This window comes from Ranitomeya imitator, chromosome 6 (assembly GCF_032444005.1).
Source record: "Ranitomeya imitator isolate aRanImi1 chromosome 6, aRanImi1.pri, whole genome shotgun sequence".
In the NCBI taxonomy this organism is placed as follows: domain Eukaryota; kingdom Metazoa; phylum Chordata; class Amphibia; order Anura; family Dendrobatidae; genus Ranitomeya; species Ranitomeya imitator.
The window spans coordinates 31,378,792-31,406,354 of NC_091287.1; the positions used below are offsets into that span (position 1 = coordinate 31,378,792).

The 27,563-nt window shown below is 46.6% G+C and overlaps 1 protein-coding gene across 1 annotated transcript; it reads right to left on the reverse strand.

Moving 5' to 3' along the window:
• Positions 1 to 14,658: 14,658 nt before the first annotated feature.
• On the reverse strand, positions 14,659 to 18,473 carry LOC138641767 (E3 ubiquitin-protein ligase UHRF1-like). Its single transcript, XM_069729406.1, has one exon. The coding sequence runs from the start codon at positions 18,397 to 18,399 to the stop codon at positions 16,162 to 16,164; it is 2,238 nt and encodes a 745-aa protein (XP_069585507.1). The 5' UTR covers positions 18,400 to 18,473; the 3' UTR covers positions 14,659 to 16,161.
• Positions 18,474 to 27,563: the final 9,090 nt, after the last annotated feature.

Genomic DNA, 27,563 nt, shown 5'->3' on the forward strand with positions numbered 1-27,563 from the left:
AGACACCAAACATGTCTAGGCTCTCTATTATCTAAGTGGTGAAAAAAAATTCCAAACTTTGCTAAAAAAAAAATAAATAAAAAAATAAAAAAAATAAAATTGCGCCATTTTCCAATACCGGTAGCGTCTCCATTTTTCATGATCTGGGGTCGGCTGAGGGCTTATTTTTTTGTGTGCCGAGCTGACGTTTTTAATACCAATTTGGTGCAGATAAGTTCTTTTGATTGCTCGTTATTGCATTTTAATGTAATGTCGCGGCGACCAAAAAAACATAATTCTGGCATTTCTAATTTTTTTCTCACTACGCCGTTTAGCGATCAGGTTAATCCTTTTTTTTTTATTGATAGATCTGGCGATTCTGAACGTGGCGATACCAAATATGTGTAGGTTTGATTTTTTTAATTGATTTATTTTGAATGGGGCGAAAGGGGGTGATTTAAACTTTTATATATTTTTTTATTTTTTCCCCATTTTTTTAACTTTTTTTTTATTTTTTACTTTTGCCATGCTTCAATAGCCTCCATAGGAGGTTAGAAGCTGGCACAACTCGATCAGCTCAGCTACATGGGAGCGATCATCAGATCGCTGCTATGCAGCTGAATTGCAGGCTTGCTATGAGCGCCGACCACAGGGTCTCAAGGACCTCTACGGTTACCCTTCTGATGCATCGCTGATCCCTGATCATGTGACGGCGGTGCGCTCATTTCCAGCCGGATTGCCGGAAGTGCCGATTAAATGCCGCTGTTAGCTGCATTTAACTAGTTAATAGCGGTGGGTGAATCGAGATTTCACCCACCACTACTGCGGGCACAAGTCAGCTGTTCAAAACAGCTGACATGCCCCGGCTATGATGCGGGCTCACCCCCAGAGCCCTGCATCAAAGCGGGGGATCTGACCTCGGACGTACTATCCCGTCCGAGGTCAGAAAGGGGTTAATGTAGATAGGAATGGGAAGTGCAGTGGAAGGCATTGTAGTTTAGGAAGTTAGATAAGTTCAAGACAGAAGTTTACGCTTTAGGGAATTTCCCAGTTGGGAAGGGTAGTAGTAGTTATAGTTGGGACTCTTCCTGGTTTACAGCAGTCAGTGAGATGGATGGAGATAGGTAAGATTATTTCATATACGAGTTCGGTGGGAGCAAAAGTTCAGGGCCATAGGGCTAAAAGTCACACAAATACGAGGAAAAGGGAGCAGTAAAAGAACGGCAGCTACCAGGTACAGTGGGATATCCCAGAAAGGCCGAGGGCCAACAGTATGGAAAACGTATGGAGGAGCCAACCTTACTTTAGCCCCCAGATGGGAAAACGAATGGGATCCGTAAGCAAGAGCTGGGTTGGAATATTGGGAAGCTGCCGCACTGGGTGGTACGTCTCAAGGGCAATTGCCAGGAAAGAAAGGGACAGCACAGATAGAAGCAACTGTGACTAATGAAAACTACTGTGCGGCACCTGTGGCTGAACTCAACTTGTTGAGAAAAGTGAATATGTTTATAATGGACACAGAGTCTGTGATTCAATGTGTGGTGGCATCTGTAACCGGGACCATGGAACCCATGTAGATCTCTTTTTGTGGGGTGCCAGGGTGTGGAAACACAAGAGCCCCTCGCCAATGACTAGCACCCTGGCCACCTTACAACTATGTAAAAAAGGCCTGAGGACAGGTTCAAATTCCATTTGAGCTGGAGTCATGATGTCCATCAAGAACAATGGTTTGTAACCCAAACACCACAGGGGTTATGTACCGTACTTTCCAAAAAGCCAGACAAGATGTGCGCTCTTTGTTCTATTAACAGAACAAAGGACCAAATTCCACACAACACAATTGCCTTCCTGCCTCAAAACGTTTTACTCGCCGGGTATCGATGTATACCCAGTCTACACCGCTGACGTGGTCGCTGCAACTAGTGAACCCCATCTGTGCCACGTGCACGTCAACGGACATTGGGCAGAGGCTCTCTTGGACTCAGGGAGCCTAGTAATACTCATCCATTGGTCATTGATATCCTGGTTAGATTCCACTGGGGAAGGGGAGAGGAATCGGGGTCACTTGTATTCATGTGGAACTCTAGGAGTATCCGACAAGGTAGGTTACATTTTCCATCACATGCGGGGAGGTTAAACATGTGATGGGAGTAGTAAACGCCTTCCTTTCCTTATGTGACTATTTTGGGAAGAGACTTGCCCCTGTTCTTATCCCTGCAGGAGAGTAAAACTAACCCTCCCAAGGTAAAGGTCTGTCCAGGTGCTGAACTCGAAGATCCCAAGTCAGGGATACCTGCTGTAGAGGTCACCCTCATAAGGAAACAGTGTAAACCTGATAGGTTCCCCTAGGTGTCGGCAGGAGAGGTGGAGGAGCTGGAAGTATCCCTGGGTACTTTTGGGACAGCTCAGATCCAGGATCCCACAATGGCCCGGGCACAGGAAAGGGTGATGAAGATATATGGAGTGGCTCAGCAACCTGGGGCAGGGGTGGTTTTCCTCGTATGGCGATCAACCAGGAGTTGCTATACTGGGTTGCCAAAATCTGGGAAGTAGTAGAACAGCTGGTAGTGCCCTCAATCGTACCGCTGGGCGGTGGTCAAGATGGCCCACAAACACATGCAGTGTGGTCACCTAGGGGTTAAAAGACGCAAGAGCATATTGTAAAATGGGTCTTTTGGCCCGGGATTTATGCCGAGGTTCAGAGGTTTTGTGAGTCATGCCCAGAGTGTCAGCTGACCTCAACCACTGCAAGTTTCCGTAGTCCAAAGGTTCCTCTATCAATTATAGAGGTACCGTTTTAGTGCATTGCTATGGATCTAGTGGGTCCAATACTAAAGTCAGCCCATGGCCACCAACACATATTAGTGGTAGTAGACTATGCTACTGATCACCAGGAGGCAATTCTACTTCATCGGACCTTGGCTAAACTTATTGCCTGGGAGATGTTTGACAAGTTCTGCCGCCTTGGGCAACCGACGGAGATCCTTATGTATCAGGAGATTCCGCTTATGCCCAATGTGACAAAGGAATTGTGTAAACTGCTCACTTTCCAACAACTGCGCACGTCCGTGTACCACCCACAGACAGATTGGCTAGTGGAAAGATTTAACAAAACCCTTAAAAGTATGGTAAAAAAAGTGGTCTAAAAATAAAGATGGGAAGGATTGGGATAGGTTACTGCCCTATTTAATATTTGCCGTCTGGCAGGTACCGCGGTCTTCAACGGGGTTCTCTCCGTTTGAGATAGTATACGGCAGACATCCTAGGGGTTTGCTGCACATTGCAAAAAGAGACATGGGAACAGGAGCCAATTCCTCACTCCCCATAAAAGTGTGATAGTGCATGTTGCGAGTATACAGACTCGGATCGCAGTGGTGATGCCTATAGTAAAGGAACATCTTATGGATGCCCAGGCGGCGCAGAGCCGAGCGTACAATAGAAAGGCCACAGTCAGATCCTTTATTAAAAAAAAAAAAAAAGAAAAGAAAGGGAATCGAGAATTGGTTTTGGTGCCCACCGCAGTAAGCAAGTTCACGGCCAAGTGGCAAGGGACATATGAAGTCCGGGAAAAGGTTGGGGAGGTGAATTACAGGGTATACCAGCCTGTGAAGAGCTAACCAGAGCAACTACATCATGAAAATCTGTTAAAGGCGTGGAAAGACCAAGAGTGTATGGTAAGTGGTAACAGACTAGACTCTGGTCGGATCTATTATGGACCCTCCGACACCGGCCCAGGAACAAAGTAAAGCAGTCACTCTCAAACAGCAGTGACAGGAGGCTCGGAAATTAGTGCAGCAGAACACGAACGTGTTCTCGGAACTGCCTGGCCGTACATCGGTGATCCGTCATGACACTATCACCGAGCCTCAGGTAAGTGTACGAATGAAGCCGTACAGTGTGTCGGAGGCAAGCCATCATGGAGGATGTGGAAAAAAAAATGCTCCAGCTAGGAGTCAGAGAAGTCCAGGCGTGAAAGGACTACACAAATTGTAATGATTCTAAAACCGGACGGATCATTACTTTTTTGTAACAAGTTCTGGAAATTGAATTAAGTGTCAAAATTTTACCTTTTGTCCAATGCCCCAGGTGGATGAGCTGAATGAGAGACTGGGACAGGCCCAGTACTTCGTGATCTGAAGAAGGGTTACTTGCAGGTGCCTCTGAAAAGAGTTCAACAGAAAAGACCGCCTCCTTCATAACACCGGAGGATCTCCATCACTGTCATCTTGCCTTTTGGGTTACAGGAGACCCAGGCCACAAATGCTGATGGATATAGTTTTAGAGCCCCATCAGTAGTATGTGTCAGCGTACTTAGTTGATATTATCTGTAATAATGACTGGCATACGCACGTGTCCCAGGTACAAGCGGTAGTGGATGCGCTTAGAGCCGCAAGCTTGATGGCGAACCCCCAAAAAACGTGCAATAGGTCTCAAGGAAGCCCATTAATTAGGGTACGTGATGAGCGGTGGGATTATCAAACTCCAAATAAACAAGATCAAGGCCATGGAAATCTGGGACCGGCCTCATACTACTAAACAGGCAAGACATCCCTCGGTATAACTGGGTATTACAGACGATTTATACCTAATTTTGCCGGGAGCTTGTCACCTTTAACCGATCTCTAAAGGTATGTGCACACGTTCTGGATTATTCACGTTTTTTTCGGCGGTATTCCGCTGCAAAAACGCATACATTATGCATCCCATCATTTCCAATGCATTCCGCAATTTTTGTGCACATGTTGCGGATTTTTCTGCAAAAAAAAAAAAAAAACGCATGCGGATAAATACGCAGCATGTTCATTAGTTGTGCGGATTTCCCACTATGTTATTGAAATGAGAAGCTCCGGAAAAAAAAATGTGAAAAATCCTCCCCAAAAAAATCCACGAGAAAAGCGCATGCGGATTTTATGCATAAAATCTCCGGTTTTGCTCAGGAAGTTTCTGCATAAAATCCTGACATGTGCACATACCCTTAAAGGGAAGAAAATCAGTCATAGTCCGGTGGAACCTCAGGTGGAGGAAGCGTTCCAGTCCATGAAGTGGGTGCCGTGCTGACAGCCCGTCCTCACCAGCCTCAATATTGGGAAGTTTATTGGTACAGATTCCTCTGAAGTAGGTTTAGAAGCGGTTCTGTCGCAGGAAGTACACGGAGAGGAACATCCAATCACCTACTTGAGTAGGAAACGTGTAGAGAAACTATAGCGCAGTGGAGAAGGAGTGCTTGGCCATTAAGTGGGCCGTGGAGTCCCTACGCTATTACTGGGGCAACAGTTCCGTTTGGAAATGAACCATTCACCCCTGGTCTAGATGAGAAATGCCAAGGAGAGGAATGGGTCACAAGATGGTTTTTGTTGCTGCAAAACTTTAGTTTCATGTTGGAACATGGAGCTGGGATGTGGCTAGGAAATGCAGATGCCCTGTCACAGGTGCTCTGTATGGTGACAGGTGTTAAACCCCCAAATCTGAAGAGGGAGGCAGTGAAGGGAATCCTATATAAGGGTTGATAGCTTCCTGGGGGACACCTATTTGACCAAGTCAGAATTAGGAAAATTGGACATAGGCTTTTATTTTTGGAGAGATCGGTAGGAAGGTAGCGCGACCGATCTCTCCCTCCACTTCAGTTTTTTGCAAGTGGCCCATGGCCACGATTCCCATTTAAACTTGCAGGTAAGGGTTGTATGTGTCAGTATTGATTTGCAAGCATCAGCTGCAGGAGACTGTTTATGGCTGTCTGTGTGAGAGTGACACAGGTCAGAGCCATAGAGCGCAAAGTCATTACCGCACCCACGAGTTACACGGTGGTGCAGTCACCCGCGGCAAACCCCAGTTCACATCTGTAGGTTGACCTCGGAGTAGTTTTATTTTAGACCTGCACTGGATACAATTTCATTCTATCACCTGTAATCTGAGCGGAGCTGTCAAATCATTGCAGCTACTCCTCTGAGATCATAGTAATGAGCACGGGCCCAGGTGCCAGAAAACATCACTAGATGACGTCATCTCCGCGGCAGGGCTGGTGCCTGGACCTGTGTTCATTTCTTATTAGCTTGACCTGAGTAGAGCAGCCTCAATGATTTGACGGCTCTGCTCAGATCCCAATAATTGAGCCACGAGCTGTGTATCTAATCCTATCATGTGCTATACTGACTGCTGGACAGTGTAGCTAAGAACTGCAACAGCAATGATACAACTGCTTTGCGCAGACCTTTACAGATCAGTGAAGCAGGTCAGCACCAACAGAATTGGTACTGCCGGCCTTTCTTGGTGACACAATCCTCATCTTGGCATCACTTTGCAGTCACCAACAAAATGGCTCAGCCCCGTGATCCTAAACTTCATTATCCCTTACCCTTTTGCAATCGCGCCGATGGGGAGGGGATGACATCAATCACAAGTCAGCAGATCCCACCCACATTTACTACAGTTGTAAAGTGAGCTAACAGTACACTGGGTTTTCATGGTAAATTTAACAGCTGTTCCCTCTAGTGTTTAAAAGTAGGAAAAAAAAAAAAATCAAAACTATTTTTTTTCATGCCATAAAATTTGTTTTTAAAAAGTTAAACCATTAATACATTACTTTTTTTTCTTCAATTGTTGAAAAAAATAAAATTGGGGAATAAGATAATCCCTTAACCGTCCAATGATGGACAGTCTGTCATTGGATGCCTCCGCCTGTTTAGCGCAGGCTCCGGCGATGAGCCCGCACCTTTTCCAGCATAAGCTGACATGTGCCCAGAACAGCCGCAGGTGGAATTGCGATCTACCCGTGGCTGTTAACATGTTAAATGCCGCTGTCAAACGCGTACAGCAGCATTTAACATGCACGCGCAGGAAGCGCGTCATTAACCTCGACCATTGGCGCCCGTGTCACATGACGCCAATGTAAGCAAATCTGCTACAGCCCTGCTCTATGTAGCAGCAGCGATCGGACAAGTGCAACTTCTAGTCTCCCATTGGGACTATTGAAGTAAAAAAAAGAAAAAAAAAGTTTCTAAAAATATTACAGAAATATAAAAGTTCAAATCACCCCCCTTTTGCCCCATTCAAAATAAAACAAAACAAACAAAAAAAAAACCCAAAATCTACACATTTGGTATCACCACGTTCAGAATCACCAGATCTATCAATAATAATTAATCCAATCGGTAAACAGCGTAGCGAGAAAAAAAAAAAGCCAGAATTACCTTTTATTGGTCACTGCAACATTGCAATAATGAGCAAATAAAAGATCTTATCTACACCTATATGGTATCAAAAACGTCAGATCGGCCCACAAAAAAAAAAATAATATAATAATATAAGCCCTTACCCAACCCCAGATCCTGAAAACTGGAAAAGCTACGGATCTTGGAAAATAGTTATTTTTTTTTAATTTTTATTTTTTTAGTTTGCCGGCAAGTGTCTGCACACGGCCGGGATACAGCAAATATTGCAGTCCCAGACCATAGGAGACTGCAGTCTGTCTCTGACCACATCTATTGCACTGCATGAGCCGTAAACAGGATACACCCCTCGGTGGACAGTCACCATTTTATTGTAGCCCTGCACCATGCATATAACTAGAATTTCCCACTCAATGCTCCCGTAGAGTTCAGTGGTGACAGGAAGGCTCGGCGGTGTCCACAGGTCAGCTGCCTGGCTACTGGGTTGTTCTCACCGCTATAAGGCCTCTTCCACACTTCCGTTTTTACAATCTGCACAGCATCCGTCAAAATGTTGAAAAGACGGATCCTGTCTCGCGAGACCGCGACGTCATCGGGTCACTTCGCAGTGCATTACTGGGAACGCCAGCTGCCGGGAGCATCGGTAAATGCTGAGCGGGACGCCGGAAGGTGAGAATATTGCGATTTTTTATTTTTAACATTATATCTTGTTACTATTGATGCTGCATAGGCAGCATGAATAGTAAAAAGAGAGAGTGAGCGAGAATTTCCATGACTGGAAATTCTTCTGCGCATGCTCAGTTTCAAAAGATGGAACCCGTCGCTAGATTCCTGCTTTTGACAGTCAGCGATGGATCCTGCGTCCATAGGCTTCCATTATAGCCAACGAAGAGCGGCGCAGGATCCCTCGCTGAGCGATTTTCCGACGTACAGAAAAACCGTTCCTGTGTGCGTTGTCCCCGTGTTGTAATTTTCCAACGGATCCAGTGCACGACGGATGAAACGGATGGCCATCCGTCACAATCCGTCGCTAATACAAGTCTGAGAAAAAAACACGATCCAGCAGAAAAATTTGCTGGATCCCGTTTTTTCAAAAATCGACGGATTTCGACTGGAGATGAAAGACGCAAGTCGCAGTGCGTTGGGCCGAGGTTACCGACGCTAGCGTTGTAAGCGCCGCACAACAGGTGCAGCGGATGCAGATTTTCATCGCATCCGCTGCCCCATTGTGAGGTGCGGAAAGGAGTTCGGGCCGCGCATGCGCGGTCGGAAAAAGCGGTCCGTCAGCAGCAAAAAAGTTACATGTAGCGTTTTTTTTGTGCCGACGGTCCGCCAAAGCACGACGCATCCGTCGCACGACGGATGCGACGTGTAGCTATCCGTCGCCAATACAAGTCTATGGGGAAAAAAACGCATCCTGCAAGCACTTTTGCAGGATGCGTTTTTCGGCAAAACGACACATTGTGACGGATTGCAGTTAACGCTAGTGTGAAAGTAGCTAGATGTCACTGCTGCAGTCCTGCTCTGAGAACTGACTGTGGCAGTGACATCTTCCAGCCTGTCAATACCAGGCTGGCCGACCTGTACTCACTACTTTTGTCACCAGATATCATCAAGCTACTGAGCTCCAAACACTGATTCAGCTGTTCCAAGTGAGGGTATAGGTATGTTCCCATGGTCAGTAAACGCTGCGTGCATCCACAGATTCCAATCCGCAGAGGCCAGATGTTACAGCATAGTGGATGGGATTTAAAGAAATATGTCCACTATGTGTTAAAAGATGCCCCCGGCTCACCTGCATAAACAGACTTGCGGAGCATTTCTCCAGACCGCAGCATGTCAATTTATGCAGCAGAGACGCTCCGTCTCCTCTTCATAAATTACCCATTCACTATCATTAGATGCGGTAAAACCGCATTATCTTCTTAGTCACATGCGTACTAAGTGCGAAAACGCAGCTTACTACGCATGTGTGCTAATTTAAATAAAGGTGTACCTTGTTTCGGCCAGAAGTTTGCATACACTGCAGTTCTCGCAATGAGCTGATCACGAAAGCTGCAGTTCACGTGACCGCCGAGGACAACTCCAGTCACAAGCTAAGTTCTCACGGTCAGCTGACCGCGAGAACGGCAGTGTGCGGTCCCGAGTTATCTCCGGTGATCATTTCCGCTGTGTCTGGATGTCAGGCTGGATGGTGGCATAATGCCAAAGACATCCAGATGTAGCAGAGCTGGACTCGCTGTGAGACAGTATGTATATCTTCTCGGCAGACAGGTAAGGTATATTGTTGCTTTTCTATTTTATTTCTCTTACAGGAGATCGAGGGCTTCGGTGGAATAGGCAATGCAGTATGGTTTAATTCAGATCTACTAAAGGAGTCTTTTTTTTTTTTTTTTAAATTAAAGGACTATATTCTAGCTGTGTTTATTTACCATGTAACTATAGAATTAGTAATGGATAGGTGTCTTATAGACGCTTCTCCATTACCAAGCCGTGGGCTTGATGTCACCTGACAATACAAAGGTGACATCAACCCCACAAATATTACCCCACTTGCCACTGCTACAGGGCAAGTGGGAAGAGCCAGGTAAAGTGCCACAATTGGCGCATTTTTGGATGTGCCAATTGTGGGGTAGCTATGGGCTGCTATTAGGTTGGTGAGGGCCAAAATCCATGGGCCTCGCCAGCCTGAGAATAGCAGGCCATAGCCGTCTGCTTTTTCCTTGGCTGGTTAACAAAAAATAGGGGGATCCCACTATTTTTGCCAAGCATCCAAGGTAAGCAGATGGACAGTATCAGGCTGGTAAGGTTCGTGACTATTTGGATCATTACCTGAGTGAAATACCAGCCCCAGTAGTCTGCTTTACTCCGGCTGGTTAACAAATATAGGGGAACCTCACACCTTTTTTTTTTTTTTTTATTAAAAAGCTCTTTGTGCTTTCCTCCACTTCCTGTGTCATGTACGTCCGGCTATGTCACAAGATTCACCATTATTTAAATTAGCACATGCGTAGTAAGCTGCGTTCCCGCACTTAATACGCATGTGACTAGGAAGATAATGCAATTTTACCGCATCTAATGAAAGTGTATGAGTAATTTACGCAGCAGACACTGAGCCTCTCCGCTACATAAATTGATAAGCTGCGGTCTGGGAAGACGCGCCACATGTCCGTCTCTGCGGGTGAGCCGCGGGCATCGGTACACACGAAATCCCATCCACTACGCTGTAACATCTGGACGCTGCAGATGTACGTAGCATCCAACCTGCAGCGTTTACTGACCGTGGGAACATACCCCAATATATCTGAAAAAGGAAATCATTTTCTTTTTTGATCGTGTGCACATACCCTTAAGCCTCCTTCAGATGTCAGCAATGCATGGATGTCTGAAGGAGGCGTTACACCAGCATTACACAACTCAAGTCCTCTAGAGCCAGAATGCCATCACAAGTGCAATACTAAAAATATGACCCGTTGGGGACTCAAGTAGAGATGAGCGAACTTGTTCGGAAACTAAATAGCCAAACAAATTTGGCACGAATCTGGCACCTTTGGATTCTGTGATCGTTTTCTGAACAAGTTCGCTCAGCTCTACTCGAGGCCAATTCCATCATGTGTGATGCATCACCAACTATCAGCTCGGTGACACGGTCCACGACTCGGCATCACTCTGCAGTCACCAACATAAAAAGTCTCCGCACTGTGATCCTAAACATCATCCCTTATCCTTTTGCAAACACCCAGCAGGGGAGAAGGGACATCAGACGCGTGCACCCACATTTACTGCAGCTGTAACGCGACCTACCAGTACAAGAAGTTCAATGAAAAAATAAGTTGATTAAAAAAAAAAAAAAAAAAAATTAAAGTTGAAGACGCGGATGTTTAAAAACAGATCCACAAAGGGCAAAAAGACAACATGGCAGAGAGGACAAATGCGGGCAATATAGATAATATGGTGTATTGTGAATATACATGTACTTACGGTAAATGCACAATGATGCAATTTCAAGATATATGTCCATTACTGCAACATATTAGCACCAAATCTACTATACAATTGTCTAAGGGTCACTTCCGTCTTTCTGTCCTTCTGTCTGTCACGGATATTCATTGGTTGTGGCCTCGGTCTGTCATGGAATCCAAGTCGCTGATTGGTCGCGGCAAAACAGCCACGACCAACCAGCGACGGGCACAGTCCGGAAGAAAATGGCCGCTCCTTACTGCCCACAGTCACTGCCCGGCGCCAGCATACTCCCCTCCGGTCACCGCTCACATAGGATTAATGCCGGCATTAACGGACTGCGTTATGCCGCGGGTAACTCACTCAGTTACCGCTGCTATTAACCCTGTGTGACCATCATCCGCTGCCTTTCCTGCTCCTCGCGACGCTCCGGTGATAGCTCCATGCAACCGGCAGGTTCCAGTGGCAATGATGGTATGCGACAAGGACCTGCCACCCTGGGACCGGAAGCTGCCGCGTGGTGACAGAACTACAACAGGCCTTCGGATCGGAAGGAGAGTATGTTTATTTTTTAACCTGTGACATACGTGTCTGGGCAATATACTACGTGGGCTGGGCAATATACTACGTGACTGGGCAATATACTACGTGACTGGGCAATATACTACGTGGGCTGGGCAATATATTACGTGGGCTGGGCAATATACTACGTGGACATGCATATTCTAGAATACCCGATGCGTTAGAATCGGGCCACCATCTAGTATTACATATTGCACTATATGTCGCCTGCATTTATCCATGTCTTCCTTTTGGCCAAATGGTTCTGTTTTTAACCACTAATATCTTTAACTTTAAACAGGTCTGTCATTAAAAAAAAAAAACACTGTAGTATTTTCTCCATTTAGAGCTTTTGAACGCAATTCCTTCTAGGCTTACATTAGGGTTTTGCGTTTGCATCATTATTAGATTCCATCTGGACTATCTCAGTGTCAGTATTGCTTTATACCCTTGATAGTATGGACACCGTCGGTCCTATTTTGACGGCAGCTGCTCCCCCTAATGTTCAAAAGTTGAAAATTTCTTTTTTTTTTACTAAACTTTTTTTTAAAATCACATTAATACTTGAAAAAAAAAAAATATATATATAAATTTCTGACATTCCTTTTATATGCATTGTCAATCTTAAAGGGAACCTGTCACCCCCGTTTTTTGAGATTGAGCTATAAATACTGTTAAATAGGGCCTGCGCTGTGTGTTCCTATAGTGTATGTAGTGTACCCCGATTCCCCATGTATGCTGAGAAATAACTTACCAAAGTCGCCGTTTTCGCCTGTCAATCAGGCTGGTCAGGTCGGGAGGGCGTGGTGACATCGCTGGTTCTTCCTCAGCTTTACGTTGGTGGCGTAGTGGTGAAGACACAGCGCGCGATCTGCGCTGTCATCCCTTTCGTCGGTGGGGGCGGCCATCTTCCTGGGGCCGCGCGTGCGCAGATCGAGTGCTCTGCTGCACGGGGATTCAGGAAAATGGCCGCGGGATGCCGCGCGTGCGCATTAGAGATCGCGGCGGCCATTTTCCCAAAGCCGAGTTTGCATCTCGGCCGCCGCGATCTCTAATGCGCACGCGCGGCATCCCGCGGCCATTTTCCTGAAGCCCCGTGCAGCAGAGCACTCGATCTGCGCACGCGCGGCCCCAGGAAGATGGCCGCCCCCACCGACGAAAGGGATGACAGCGCAGATCGCGCGCTGTGTCTTCACCACTACGCCACCAACGTAAAGCTGAGGAAGAACCAGCGATGTCACCACGCCCTCCCGACCTGACCAGCCTGATTGACAGGCGAAAACGGCGACTTTGGTAAGTTATTTCTCAGCATACATGGGGAATCGGGGTACACTATAGGAACACACAGCGCAGGCCCTATTTAACAGTATTTATAGCTCAATCTCAAAAAACGGGGTGACAGGTTCCCTTTAAAGAACTTTGATCACTACCATCAGGCTGCCTTCACACTATCAGTATTTGGTCAGTATTTTACATCAGTATTTGTAAGCCAAAACCAGGAGTGGAACAATTAGAGGAAAAGTATAATAGAAACATATGCACCACGTCTGCATTTATTATACTTTTCGTCCAATTGTTCCACTCCTGGTTTTGGCTTACAAATACTGATGTAAAATACTGACCAAATACTGCTAGTGTGATGGCAGCCTAGGGAAGGAAAATCCAGCCGGCCCCTGCACAGTGTGGAGGGATGACTGGGAATACATTCGTGTCTCACGTGAAGTGACGGAATACACGCACCTCTCCAAAAGACATGACACCGTGCAACCTGCTAGGCCTCCATGCGCTGCAGCGTCATGTCAACAGTGTAAGAAAAACACGTGTTGCCCATAGCAACCACAGTGCAGCTGTTACAAGAGCTGAATGAAATAAAAAAAAAATGGAAGCTGTGATTGGTTGTCATGGGCAACAGTGCGTTTACCTTACACTGTTTACATAAATCTGCTCCAATCACAGTGCAGCTTTCACTTCATTTTCCACCCCTAAAAGATAGAAGCTGCAAAGTAATTAGTCCATATAGGCAACCAAAACTGCACTTCAAAGAACAGGGGGTCTCCGATCCCGCTATTGCTATTCCATTCACTAAGGGAGTGAAGGAGACACCATATCATTTCTATACAATGGCAGCACGATTAATCAATCTCCACTTCATTCAAAAGATGGGCGGGGGTCCTAGCAGTGACAAGACAATGATGACCTATCCTGTTATATCCAGTTAAAAAATAGGACTGGGAGAAAAAACAAACAAACAAAACATGGTTGCCAACTTTCAGAAACAGACCCCCCCCATCCCTCACAAATAAGGGTTGTGTATTTGCTATTGCAATTCTGCCCCATTAAAGTGAAGGGAGCTGCAATACCGCAGCACAACTCAGTATGAAGGGGTGGCGCCGTTTTTGAAAGAAAGCAGCCACGTTTTGTTTTTTTCCCCCCTTTACAACTCTGGACAACCCCTTTAATTTAGATTTAAAAATTTACCAAATACATTGTGACTACGTCCTGGTTGGAGCCAATCTAACAAAACACAAATAAAAAAATTACATACATCATGACTCTTATCCAATTATTTCAGCCACTATATGGCCCCGGTAGTCACATGCCAAACATGCACAAGACCGCTGAGGTCCACAAAACAAAATGACCAGATAAAAACACTTGCTGGGAGTTGTAGTCTTCCATGAGCTGAAGGTAAATGCATTATTAGACCAGTCGATCTCCAACTACAACCCACAAGGACTGAAATCTTGAGGGTTGTAACAGGAGTCATAGTTGGAGACCCACTGGTCTAATAATCCATTTACCTGCAGGTATCCAGCCCATGTAAGACTACAACTCCCAGCATGCAGTTATTGTTGTCTGACGTTATAGTGTAAACAGCTGCAAATTCACAGGTTATCAAAAGCAAATTGACATTTAAAAAAAAAAAAAAAAAAAAAACAAACAAACAGAACGATACCCCTATGCACAGAAAACGATATATAAAAGCACCATATGCAGTAAAATTGGAAGTTTATTGGAACACGTGGAATCCATTGTTTCCTGATAGTCACAACTAATGTCTGAACATACAAACCTAAACACAGTCACAACGGCTCATCACGATCTGTAGCACTGACCCCAGAACTCATCGCGTGCCATCATTACTGATCGGATACAGTCATTACACATTATAAATGTCACAGTGCCTTGTTGGACAGCCCTCGTCCGGTAAGGGTAGATCACATCTCTGCAGATGGGACACATATGGACTGAGGCATGAAAGACCACAAAGCAGGGTTATTATAGATTGGGGGGCGCGAACTAACAGTCATACAAAAAAAAAGTTGCAGTCATCGATTCATCCACCGGTCGTAAAGGGCAACTTCTCAATTGAACAGATTTTATAGAGCATGATCAATGGGGGTCCAGGTCCTGAGACCACCACCGATCACTCAATAGCGAGTCTATGGGTCCATACCCCAAGCTCTGCCAGACCCAGAGTATGACGCTCTGTGCGACAGCTTCCGAAGATCGGTGGGTGTTGCAGGACCACCCTACCCCCCCAGTCGCACTGGTGAGCAACATATATAAAAGCTGTCAAATTATATTCACCCTTTAAGGACATTAAAAAACAAGAACAATATAAATGCATTTCTCTTTAAAACTTGATCCCTGGGACTCAGCTGCAGAGGGAAGAGGTGGAAGAACATAAAGGGGTTGTAGGTTTCAGCACCGCTATCGACAATGCAATATGTCTGGTATGGAAGCCACAAAAACCAGCGGCAATGTTAAAACTCTCCAAAAAAACAAAAGATTTTGCACAATTGCATTCTTCTGTCACTGCATGCTGGGCTTTGTAGTTCCACATCAGTAGAAAGATCACAGGCTGGAGAGCGTGTTTAACATTGGCCTCAAACCTGCAGCACTCTAGCTGTTGTGGCACTACAACTCCCAGCATAGCATGATTGCATGCATTCATCAGGGCATGTTGATGCTGATGCAAAACTGCAACACCCAACGTGCTGTAAAAATTGATTCCAAAAACCTGTTGCCAAACTACAGTTCCCAGTGATTTCTTACACCAGGCATGTTGGGAGCTGTAGTTCTGCAACAGCTACGAGGCCATATGGGCGGCAGACCAGTGCTAGAAAAGTTAGTAAAAACATAAGGACACAAGTCAAGCATGTAGGCAGCCACAATCCTATCAGAGCACATACCTAACCCCTCTAACGGCAGGATTAACCCTCTAAAAATGCAACAATCATCAGTGCAATGGATGACAAAATTAATGTTCTGCACAGAAAAAAAAACAAAGCGGTCAACTATGAAAAAAACACCAGAATATGCATAGATGATGACAGCTGCACTACAGAAGAACATATATAAGAGCTATGAAAATACAGAACTGGATACAGAGGTAGCAGCAAGTCTGGAGAACAGGAGGAAGAACAGGGAGAATTACGCCCCAACGTGGGCGAGAAACTATGGCCATATCCTGGACTGCGTAGACTCCGCTCTACCGTCCGCTCTCGTAACCTGGGAAGAGCTGGCCGAGGACGCTCTGCAGGAGTTTGTTCACCCTCATGTCGTAGTTCTTGCCCAGGTCGTGTCGGCAGGCCGGACAGCTGTACACCGAGGCCTTGAAGGAGCGGTCCAGGCAGCTCTTGCAGATGTTGTGCAGACACTCGGTGGTGATGGGCTCGTACACCACCTCCTGGCAGCAGATGCACAGGAAGGTCTCCTCCACCTTGCTTATGAATTTGGGGCCCTCCTTTAGATAGGACATGGCCTCACTCCACAACTTGGCGTTCAGCTCGTCCTTTTTGATCAGCTCCTTTTGCTCCGGGGTCAGCTGGTAGCGTTCCACTTTAGTTTTCTTCAGGGTTCCAATAGAAGGGGTCAGAGCTTTGGCGTTCTCAGAGTTCCTCTTTCTCTTGCCTTTGCTCGGAGTCTCCTCCACGCCGGCGTTTTCCTTCTCCCTCTCCTTGTTGGCCACAGACTCTAGGTAACCCTCAGGGTACTGCATGGTGAGGCCTAGTTTTTTAATGCGGTCTTTGCCCTCCTTGGACCATGGCGCCGGCTCGTCGTCATCTCTTTTTAGCAGGTAGCGCCAGACGAGGAAGCCGGACTTGCCCTTCTCAGGCCAGTATTTCACCACTTTGTAGATGCCATCGTATCGGTTACCGTCCTCGGGGGCAAATTTGCTGTGTTTCCGCCCCTTGGCATTACGCACGACCCGCACGGGCTTACCCGCTTTCCAGTCCTTGGCAACGGCCCCTTGCTTGTCATTGATGGGGGCGTTACAGTTCATGGCTAGTGCTCGGTTCGTGTTGGTCAGTTTCTGGTCACATGACTGCTCCGCCGTCCGCTTGTTACCGGAGAGGTCACGACCTCCGCTCCCGGTGTAGGTAAACTCAGTCCCGTTATCAACATCGTCCTCGTAACCACCAGCCAGGACCAGAGAATAGGAGCCGTCATGGCTTCTCCCGTGGATGCCCGCCACATGAGGCCGATGCACACCCGCCTCGCTAACCTGCACCCTGAACTTCCACATGGTGCCAACGGGTACACCGGGTATCTTGCCGTAGTGATTAGACGGGACAATGGTGCACTCTCTGGAGCGCCCGACGCACGCCATGCCTTTCCCCCAGTCTCTATGGCACGAGGAGCTGGCAGACGCCATCTTGGCCTTCTTCTTGCTCTCCTTTAGCTTTTCCCCGGCGGACACCACCTCGCTGGTATCGTTCCTGCACTCGGGGCAGTACCAGTCTTCGTCATCTTGGGGGAGCGAAGCCAGTGGAGGGTCCAGGCAGTAGATATGGAAGGCCATGTCGCACTCATCGCACAGCAGCTGCTCCCCGGGGTCCTGTTTGCCCCCGCAGACGTGGCAGGCGCACATGCGGCACTTGACGCGGGGGTTGTCCTTGCAGTTCTTACACTCGGGACCATTTTGGCGCCTCGGGGGCGGTTCGAACGACTGATCGGAGCTGCCAGGTTTCTCGATCCTATAAATCTCATCCACAAATTTGATCCTGCAGTCGTCGAGGGAGTCGCCCGCCTGCCCCAGCAAGACCCTGGCGTACAGCTCCTTCACGGTCCGCGTCTCCCTCTTGCGCAGGATCTCGGCGTCGTACCAGTAGCCCCGCTCCTTGGGGTCGTCCGGGTTGTAGTTGAGCATGACCACCAGTCCGGCCCGCAGCTCCTCCCAGGACAGCCTGCTCCGGGCCCGGGGGCGCACGTCAGGACCCCTCAGCTGCACCGCCCCATTCTCAGGATAGCCCTCGTACTTTACATGGTAGATGACGTCATCGGCGGGGTCTCCGGGGCTTCCCCGGGTCACGTTCACCACCTCCGCCTCGAACCAGGCGCCCATGTGCAGGTCCCGGGCGTCCACCGGCTCCTTTATCCGGTACAGGCCGCGGGCGCTGGGCTCCTCCTCCCCCGGCTCAGTCTCCGACATCGGGGAGTCGTCGTCATCGGGCTCTTCCGCCGTTACCGGCACCGAGGGAGGAGGAGGAGGCGGCGGGAGCTGGCGGAGCAGCAGCTGCACGATGTCATTCAGGCCGACGCTGTAATCAAAGAGCGTGTGTCCGTCCTCCATCTGCTTCCCCCGGTAGAAGAGCCGCTGCCGGTCCTGCTCCGCTCCGAACACCTCCTGGATCCGCTCCCGCAGCTCCTCCACCTTGGTCAGCTTAGACAGGGAGTCAATGCGGTGAGTCTCCCGGCCGTCCATGGTGCGCACCTGGATCCACATGATGGCGGCGGCTGCTGTGGAGCGACCGCTGCAGACTCCGGACAAGTGTGTGCACAACTCCCGCGCTGAGGCTTTGGCGCGGTTTATAGTTTGGCGGGAAACTGACTCGTGCGCCTGTGATTGGCTGCAGTAGCGACGCCGGGCGGGGTTATAGCTGATATCTCCGCCCCCTCGCGGTTCCGTCATCATTTCCGCATTGTGTTCCCGTTCGGCATCCGGAAATCATTAACCCCTTCACATCCTCGCTGGGGGTGAGGAGAGGGTGAGGAGAGGGGGAGGGGCCGTGTTTGGGCGCTGTGCGAGAACAAAAGACTCGCGCTCCGTAATCTGCGGTGCGGACACACAAGAACCAGTCTGTGGTGCAGCGAGGCCTGCCAGCTCCTGGGCAAGGCTAAGGCTATGTGCACACGTCAGGATTTTTTTTTCCTGAAAAAGTCCGGAGATTTCTGCCAGAAATCCGCATGCTTTTTATGCGCGGATTTTGCGCGTTTTTGGCACCTTTTTTTTCCGCGGATTTTTTTTTTTAATGGGAAATCTGCAAAAAATCCGCAAAAATAATGAACATGCTCTTTTTTTTGCGGAATGCGTTTTTTTTTTTTTGCGGAAAAAAAACGCAAACATATGCACAAAAAATACGGAATGCATTCTAAATGATAGGATGCATAATGTTTGCGTTATTTTAGCGATTTTATAGCGTTTTTATCGAGAAATTCTGCAAAAAAAAAAAAAAAACGCTAAAAATCTGGACGTGTGCACATACCCTAATACTGCGCCCCCGAGTGCCCCTTACAGCAATGGACCAAGAACGCCCCCTTAAGAAAGTATTAATATTCGCTTAGTCACCATTACAAACTATTAATTCGACAGCTGCCCCTTTAAAAAGTATTAATGCTTTTTAAAAGGCACGGCAGGGGCATTCATACTGTGTAAAGGGGGCACTAATACTTTTTAAAGGGATCGTTGGGGGTGTTAATACTTTGTAAGTGGGGCAGTAGGGGCATTGATACTTTCTAAAGGAAACACTAAATAGTTCTTAAAGGGGTAGTTGGGGTATTACTTTTTTAAGGGACAGTCTGTGTGTTAATACTTTTTCAAGGGGCATAAACACCCAGACTTTCCCTGTAAAAAAGTGTAAGTGTCCCATTTGAAAGTATTAACACCCCAACTGTCCCTTTAAAAAGTATCGGTGCTTACTTTAGAAAGTATTAATATCCAAACAATCCCCCTATCAAGTATTAATACCCCAACTACTTCCTTTAAAAAGTATTAGTGCCCCTTTAGAAAGTACTAATGTGTTGTGATAGGCAATTCAGTATCACAATGGACATAGCGGTCAGAGCACATACAGTGATCTGACAATAACCCAAAATCATAGAACGAGCTCTGAGACGTGGGAACTCTGCAGACCGCAATCCCTAATCCTCTCCAACAACACTAGAGGCAGCCGTGTTTTGCGTCTAACTCTGCCTATGCAACTCGGCACAGCCTGAGAAACAAACTAGCCTGAAGATAGAAAAATAAGCCTACCTTGCCTCAGAGAAATACCCCAAAGGAAAAGGCAGCCCCCCACATATAATGACTGTGAGTAAGAAGAAAAGACAAACGTAGGGATGAAATAGATTCAGCAAAGTGAGGCCCGACTTTCTTAACAGAGCGAGGATAGGAAAGATAACTTTGCGGTCTACACAAAACCCTAAAGAAAACCACGCAAAGGGGGCAAAAAGACCCTCCGTACCGAACTAACGGCACGGAGGTACACCCCTTTGCGTCCCAGAGCTTCCAGCAAAACAATTAGACAAGCTGGACAGAAAAAATAGCAAACAAATAGCAAAGAAGAACTTAGCTATGCAGAGCAGCAGGCCACAGGAATGATCCAGGGAAAAACAAGTCCAACACTGGAACATTGACAGGAAGCATGGATCAAAGCATTAGGTGGAGTTAAGTAGAGTAGCAGCTAACGACCTCACCAGATCACCTGAGGGAGGAAACTCAGAAGCCGCAGTACCACTTTCCTCCACAAACGGAAGCTCCCAGAGAGAATCAGCCGAAGTACCACCTGTGACCACAGGAGGGAGCTCTGCCACAGAATTCACAACAGTACCCCCCCCCCTTGAGGAGGGGTCACCGAACCCTCACCAGAGCCCCCAGGCCGACCAGGATGAGCCACATGAAAGGCACGAACAAGATCGGGAGCATGGACATCAGAGGCAAAAACCCAGGAATTATCTTCCTGAGCATAACCCTTCCATTTAACCAGATACTGGAGTTTCCGTCTTGAAACACGAGAATCCAAAATCTTCTCCACAATATACTCCAATTCCCCCTCCACCAAAACCGGGGCAGGAGGGTCAACAGATGGAACCATAGGTGCCACGTATCTCCGCAACAATGACCTATGGAATACGTTATTTATGGAAAAAGAATCTGGGAGGGTCAGACGAAAAGACACAGGATTAAGAACCTCAGAAATCCTATACGGACCAATGAAACGAGGTTTAAACTTAGGAGAGGAAACCTTCATAGGAATATGACGAGAAGATAACCAAACCAGATCCCCAACACGAAGTCGGGGACCCACACGGCGTCTGCGATTAGCGAAACGTTGAGCCTTCTCCTGGGACAAGGTCAAATTGTCCACTACATGAGTCCAAATCTGCTGCAACCTGTCCACCACAGTATCCACACCAGGACAGTCCGAAGACTCAACCTGTCCCGAAGAGAAACGAGGATGGAACCCAGATTTGCAGAAAAATGGCAAAACCAAGGTAGCCGAACTGGCCCGATTATTAAGGGCAAACTCAGCCAAAGGCAAAAAGGACACCCAGTCATCCTGATCGGCAGAAACAAAGCATCTCAGATATGTTTCCAAGGTCTGATTGGTTCGTTCGGTCTGGCCATTAGTCTGAGGATGGAAAGCCGAGGAAAAAGACAAGTCAATGCCCATCCTACCACAAAAGGCTCGCCAAAACCTCGAAACAAACTGGGAACCTCTGTCAGAAACGATATTCTCTGGAATGCCATGCAAACGAACCACATGCTGGAAGAACAATGGCACCAAATCAGAGGAGGAAGGCAATTTAGACAAGGGTACCAGATGGACCATCTTAGAAAAGCGATCACAGACCACCCAAATGACTGACATCTTTTGAGAAACGGGAAGATCTGAAATAAAATCCATAGAGATATGTGTCCAAGGTCTCTTCGGGACCGGCAAGGGCAAAAGCAACCCAATGGCACGAGAACAGCAGGGCTTAGCCTGAGCACAAATCCCACAGGACTGCACAAAAGTACGCACATCCCGCGACAGAGATGGCCACCAAAAGGATCTAGCCACTAACTCTCTGGTACCAAAGATTCCAGGATGACCAGCCAACACCGAACAATGAACCTCAGAGATAACTTTATTCGTCCACCTATCAGGGACAAACAGTTTCTCCGCTGGGCAACGATCAGGTTTATTAGCCTGAAATTTTTGCAGCACCCGCCGCAAATCAGGGGAGATGGCAGACACAATTACTCCTTCCTTGAGGATACCCGCCGGCTCAGATAAACCCGGAGAGTCGGGCACAAAACTCCTAGACAGAGCATCTGCCTTCACATTTTTAGAGCCCGGAAGGTACGAAATCACAAAGTCAAAACGGGCAAAAAACAGCGACCAACGAGCCTGTCTAGAATTCAAACGCTTAGCAGACTCGAGATAAGTCAAGTTCTTATGATCAGTCAATACCACCATGCGATGCTTAGCTCCTTCAAACCAATGACGCCACTCCTCGAATGCGCACTTCATGGCCAACAACTCTCGGTTGCCCACATCATAATTTCGCTCAGCAGGCGAAAACTTCCTGGAAAAAAAAGCGCATGGTTTCGACACTGAGCAATCAGAACCTCTCTGCGACAAAACAGCCCCTGCTCCAATCTCAGAAGCATCAACCTCGACCTGGAACGGAAGAGAAACATCTGGTTGACACAACACAGGGGCAGAAGAAAAACGACGCTTCAACTCTTGAAAAGCTTCCACAGCAGCAGAAGACCAAATCAGCACCCTTCTTGGTCAAATCGGTCAATGGTTTGGCAATACTAGAAAAATTGCAGATGAAGCGACGATAAAAATTAGCAAAGCCCAGGAACTTTTGCAGACTTTTCAGAGATGTCGGCTGAGTCCAATCATGGATGGCTTGGACCTTAACAGGATCCATCTCGATAGTAGAAGGGGAAAAGATGAACCCCAAAAATGAAACCTTCTGCACACCAAAGAGACACTTTGATCCCTTCACAAACAAAGAATTAGCACGCAGGACCTGAAAAACCGTTCTGACCTGCTTCACATGAGACTCCCAATCATCCGAGAAGATCAAAATGTCATCCAAGTACACAATCAGGAATTTATCCAGGTACTCTCGGAAGATGTCATGCATAAAGGACTGAAACACTGATGGAGCATTGGCAAGTCCGAACGGCATCACTACTCAAAATGGCCCTCGGGCGTATTAAATGCAGTTTTCCATTCATCGCCTTGCTTAATTCGCACCAGATTATACGCACCACGAAGATCTATCTTAGTGAACCAACTAGCCCCCTTAATCCGAGCAAACAAATCAGATAACAATGGCAAGGGGTACTGAAATTTAACAGTGATCTTATTAAGAAGGCGGTAATCTATACAAGGTCTCAGCGAACCATCCTTCTTGGCTACAAAAAAGAACCCTGCTCCTAATGGCGACGATGACGGGCGAATATGCCCCTTCTCCAGGGATTCCTTCACATAACTGCGCATAGCGGCGTGCTCAGGCACGGATAAATTAAACAGTCGACCTTTTGGGAATTTACTACCAGGAATCAAATTGATAGCACAATCATAATCCTTATGCGGAGGTAGGGCATCGGACTTGGGCTCATCAAATACATCCCGGTAATCAGACAAGAACTCTGGAACCTCAGAAGGGGTGGATGACGAAATTGACAGAAATGGAACATCACCATGTACCCCCTGACAACCCCAGCTGGACACCGACATGGATTTCCAATCCAATACTGGATTATGGGCTTGTAGCCATGGCAACCCCAACACTACCACATCATGCAGATTATGCAACACCAGAAAGCGAATAACCTCCTGATGTGCAGGAGCCATGCACATGGTCAGCTGGGTCCAGTATTGAGGCTTATTCTTGGCCAAAGGCGTAGCATCAATTCCTCTCAATGGAATAGGACACTGCAAGGGCTCCAAGAAAAACCCACAACGCTTAGCATACTCCAAGTCCATCAAATTCAGGGCAGCGCCTGAATCCACAAACGCCATGAAAGAATACGATGACAAAGAGCAGATCAAGGTAACGGACAGAAGAAATTTTGACTGTACAGTACCAATGGTGGCAGACCTAGCGAACCGCTTAGTGCATCTTAGGACAATCAGAGATAGCACGAGTGGAATCACCACAGTAGAAACACAGCCCATTCAGACGTCTGTGTTCTTGCCGTTTAACTCTGGTCAAAGTCCTATCGCACTGCATAGGCTCAGGTTTAAGCTCAGGTAATACCGCCAAATGGTGCACAGATTTACGCTCACGCAAGAGTCGACCGATCTGAATGGCCAAAGACATAGACTCATTCAAACCAGCAGGCATAGGAAATCCCACCATGACATCCTTAAGGGCTCCAGAGAGACCCTTTCTGAATATAGCTGCCAGCGCAGATTCATTCCATTGAGTGAGCACGGACCACTTTCTAAATTTCTGGCAATATACCTCTATCTCATCCTGAGCCTGACAAAGAGCCAGCAAATTTTTTTCTGCCTGATCCACTGAATTAGGCTCATCGTACAGCAATCCGAGCGCCAGGAAAAACGCATCGATATTACTTAATGCAGGATCTCCTGACGCAAGAGAAAATGCCCAGTCCTGAGGGTCGCCACGCAAAAAAGAAATGACGATCCTAACCTGTTGAACTGGGTCACCAGAGGAGCGAGGTTTCAAAGCCAGAAATAGTTTACAATTATTTTTGAAACTCAGAAATTTAGTTCTATCTCCAAAAAACAAATCTGGAATAGGAATTCTCAGTTCTAACATAGAATTCTGAACCACAAAGTCTTGAATATTTTGTACTCTTGCCGTGAGCTGATCCACACATGAAGACAGACCTTTAATGTCCATCGCTACACCTGTGTCCTGAACCACCCAAATGTCTAGGGGAAAAAAAAGGCAAAACACAGTGCAGAGAAAAAAAAATGGTCTCAGAACTTCTTTTTTCCCTCTATTGAGAATCATTAGCACTTTTGGCTTACTGTACTGTTGTGATAGGCAATTCAGTATCACAATGGACATAGCGGTCAGAGCACATACAGTGATCTGACAATAACCCAAAATAATAGAACGAGCTCTGAGACGTGGGAACTCTGCAGACCGCAATCCCTAATCCTCTCCAAACAACACTAGAGGCAGCCGTGGATTGCGCCTAACTCTGCCTATGCAACTCGGCACAGCCTGAGAAACTAACTAGCCTGAAGATAGAAAATAAGCCTACCTTGCCTCAGAGAAATACCCCAAAGGAAAAGGCAGCCCCCCACATATAATGACTGTGAGTTAAGATGAAAAGACAAACGTAGGGATGAAATAGATTCAGCAAAGTGAGGCCCGACTTTCTTAACAGAGCGAGGATAGGAAAGATAACTTTGCGGTCAACACAAAACCCTAAAGAAAACCACGCAAAGGGGGCAAAAAGACCCTCCGTACCGAACTAACGGCACAGAGGTACACCCTTTGCGTCCCAGAGCTTCCAGCAAAACAATTAGACAAGCTGGACAGAAAAAATAGCAAACAAATAGCAAAGAAGAACATAGCTATGCAGAGCAGCAGGCCACCGGAATGATCCAGGGAAAAACAAGTCCAACACTGGAACATTGACAGGAAGCATGGATCAAAGCATTAGGTGGAGTTAAGTAGAGAAGCACCTAACGACCTCACCACATCACCTGAGGGAGGAAACTCAGAAGCCGCAGTACCACTTTCCTCCACAAACGGAAGCTCCCAGAGAGAATCAGCCGAAGTACCACTTGTGACCACAGGAGGGAGCTCTGCCACAGAATTCACAACACTAGTGCCCCCGACTGCCCCCTTAAAGTATTAATACCCTAACTATCCCTTTAAAATGTATTAATGCCCCTGCTGTACCCTTAAAAAGAATACACTGACAGTCCCCTTGCTAAGTATCAATACCCCTACTACTACCCCCTTAGGCCGGCGTCACACTCAGCGTATAAAAATACGGTCTGTAATTTACGGCCGTAATACGCAGAAAAGTCCCCAAAATAGTGGTCCGTATCTCCTCCGTAGGCAGGGTGTATCAGCGTATTTTGTGCATCGCATCCTCCGTATGTAATCCGTATGGCATCTGTACTGCGATATTTTATCACAGGCTTGCAAAACTGACATGCAGACATACAATGGATCCATGGGCTCAAAAAATCATAAAACATATATACTGTCTATATATATATATATATATATATATATATATATATATATATATTTAAATACATCAGATAGTGATTATGTACATTAGATAGGACTGCTCTATTATGGGTATACCTTGGCGATTGGTGGAGCAGCTTAACATACTTTTTTTTGCAAAAAAACATTAACTAAATACCCTGTATTTTTAAATTTTTTGACTAGCACTTGCCTATTTACGGTGACTTTTTTACAACAGAGTATTTTTTTTACCTGTGCGCTTTTGTGTGTGTATATATATATATATATATATATATATATATATATATATATATATCTCAATCAGTGAGACACACATATATATATATAAATATTTCATCCAGCGCGAGATAGCTTAAAAGCCGGTAATTCAATTACCGGCTTTTGCTATCTCCTTCCTAAACCCGACATGATATGAGACATGGATTACATACAGTAAACCATCTCATATCCCCATTTTTTTTGCATAATGTTAGTAGTGTGTCTATGCAAAATTTGGGCGCTCTATTAAATTAAAGGGTTAAATGGCGGAAAAAATTGGCGTAGGCTCCCGCGCACTTTTCTCCACCAGAGTAGTAAAGCCAGTGACTGAGGGCAGATATTAATAGCCTGGAGAGGGTCCACGGTTATTGCCCCCCCCCCGGCTAAAAACATCTGCCCCCAGCCACCCCAGAAAAGGCACATCTGGAAGATGCGCCTATTCTGGCACTTGGCCACTCTCTTCCCATTCCCGTGTAGCGGTTGGATATGGGGTAATGAAGGGTTAATGTCACCTTGCTATTGTAAGGTGACATTAAGCCAGATTGAATTTGGAGGGAACAATTTTCAGCCATAGGGGCGGGGTTTTCGGGTGTTTGATTCACCCTTTCCTTACCCACTGGCTGCAATATTGGACTGAGTTCATTCTCTGTTCTCCATAGTACATGCCTGCGTAAGGCAAACTTGCCTTGCCTTATTGGATTAATAATGGATAGGTGTCATAATTGACGCCTCTCCATTATTAATTTGGCTTAATGTCACCTTACAATAGCAAGGTGGCATTAACCCTTCATTACCCCATATCCCACCGCTACACAGGAATGGGAAGAGAGTGGCCAAGTGCCAGAATAGGCGCATCTTCCAGATCTGCCTTTTCTGGGGTGGCTGGGGGCAGATGTTTTTAGCCAGGGGGGGGCCAATAACCGTGGACCCTCTCCAGGCTATTAATATCTGCCCTCAGTCACTGGCTTTACTACTCTGGCGGAGAAAAGTGCGCGGGAGCCCACGCCAATTTTTTCCGCCATTTAACCCTTTAATTTAATAGCTAGAGCCCCCAAATTTTGCACATACACACTACTAACATTAGTAGTGTGGAATATGCAAAAAAAATGGGGATATGAGATGGTTTACTGTATGCAATCCATGTCTCATATCATGTCGGGTTTAGGAAGGAGAGAGCAAAAGCCGGCAATTGAATTACCGGCTTTAAAGCTATCTCGCGCTGGATAAAATATTATATATATATATATATATATATATATATATATGTGTCTCACTGATATATATATATATATATATATATATATATATATACCTATTCTATGTGTACACCTTTATTCTACCTATTCTTCTGTAAGCTGTCAGTGTGATTTTACTGTACACTGCACTGAATTGCCGGCTTTTCTCTCTAACACCGCTGCG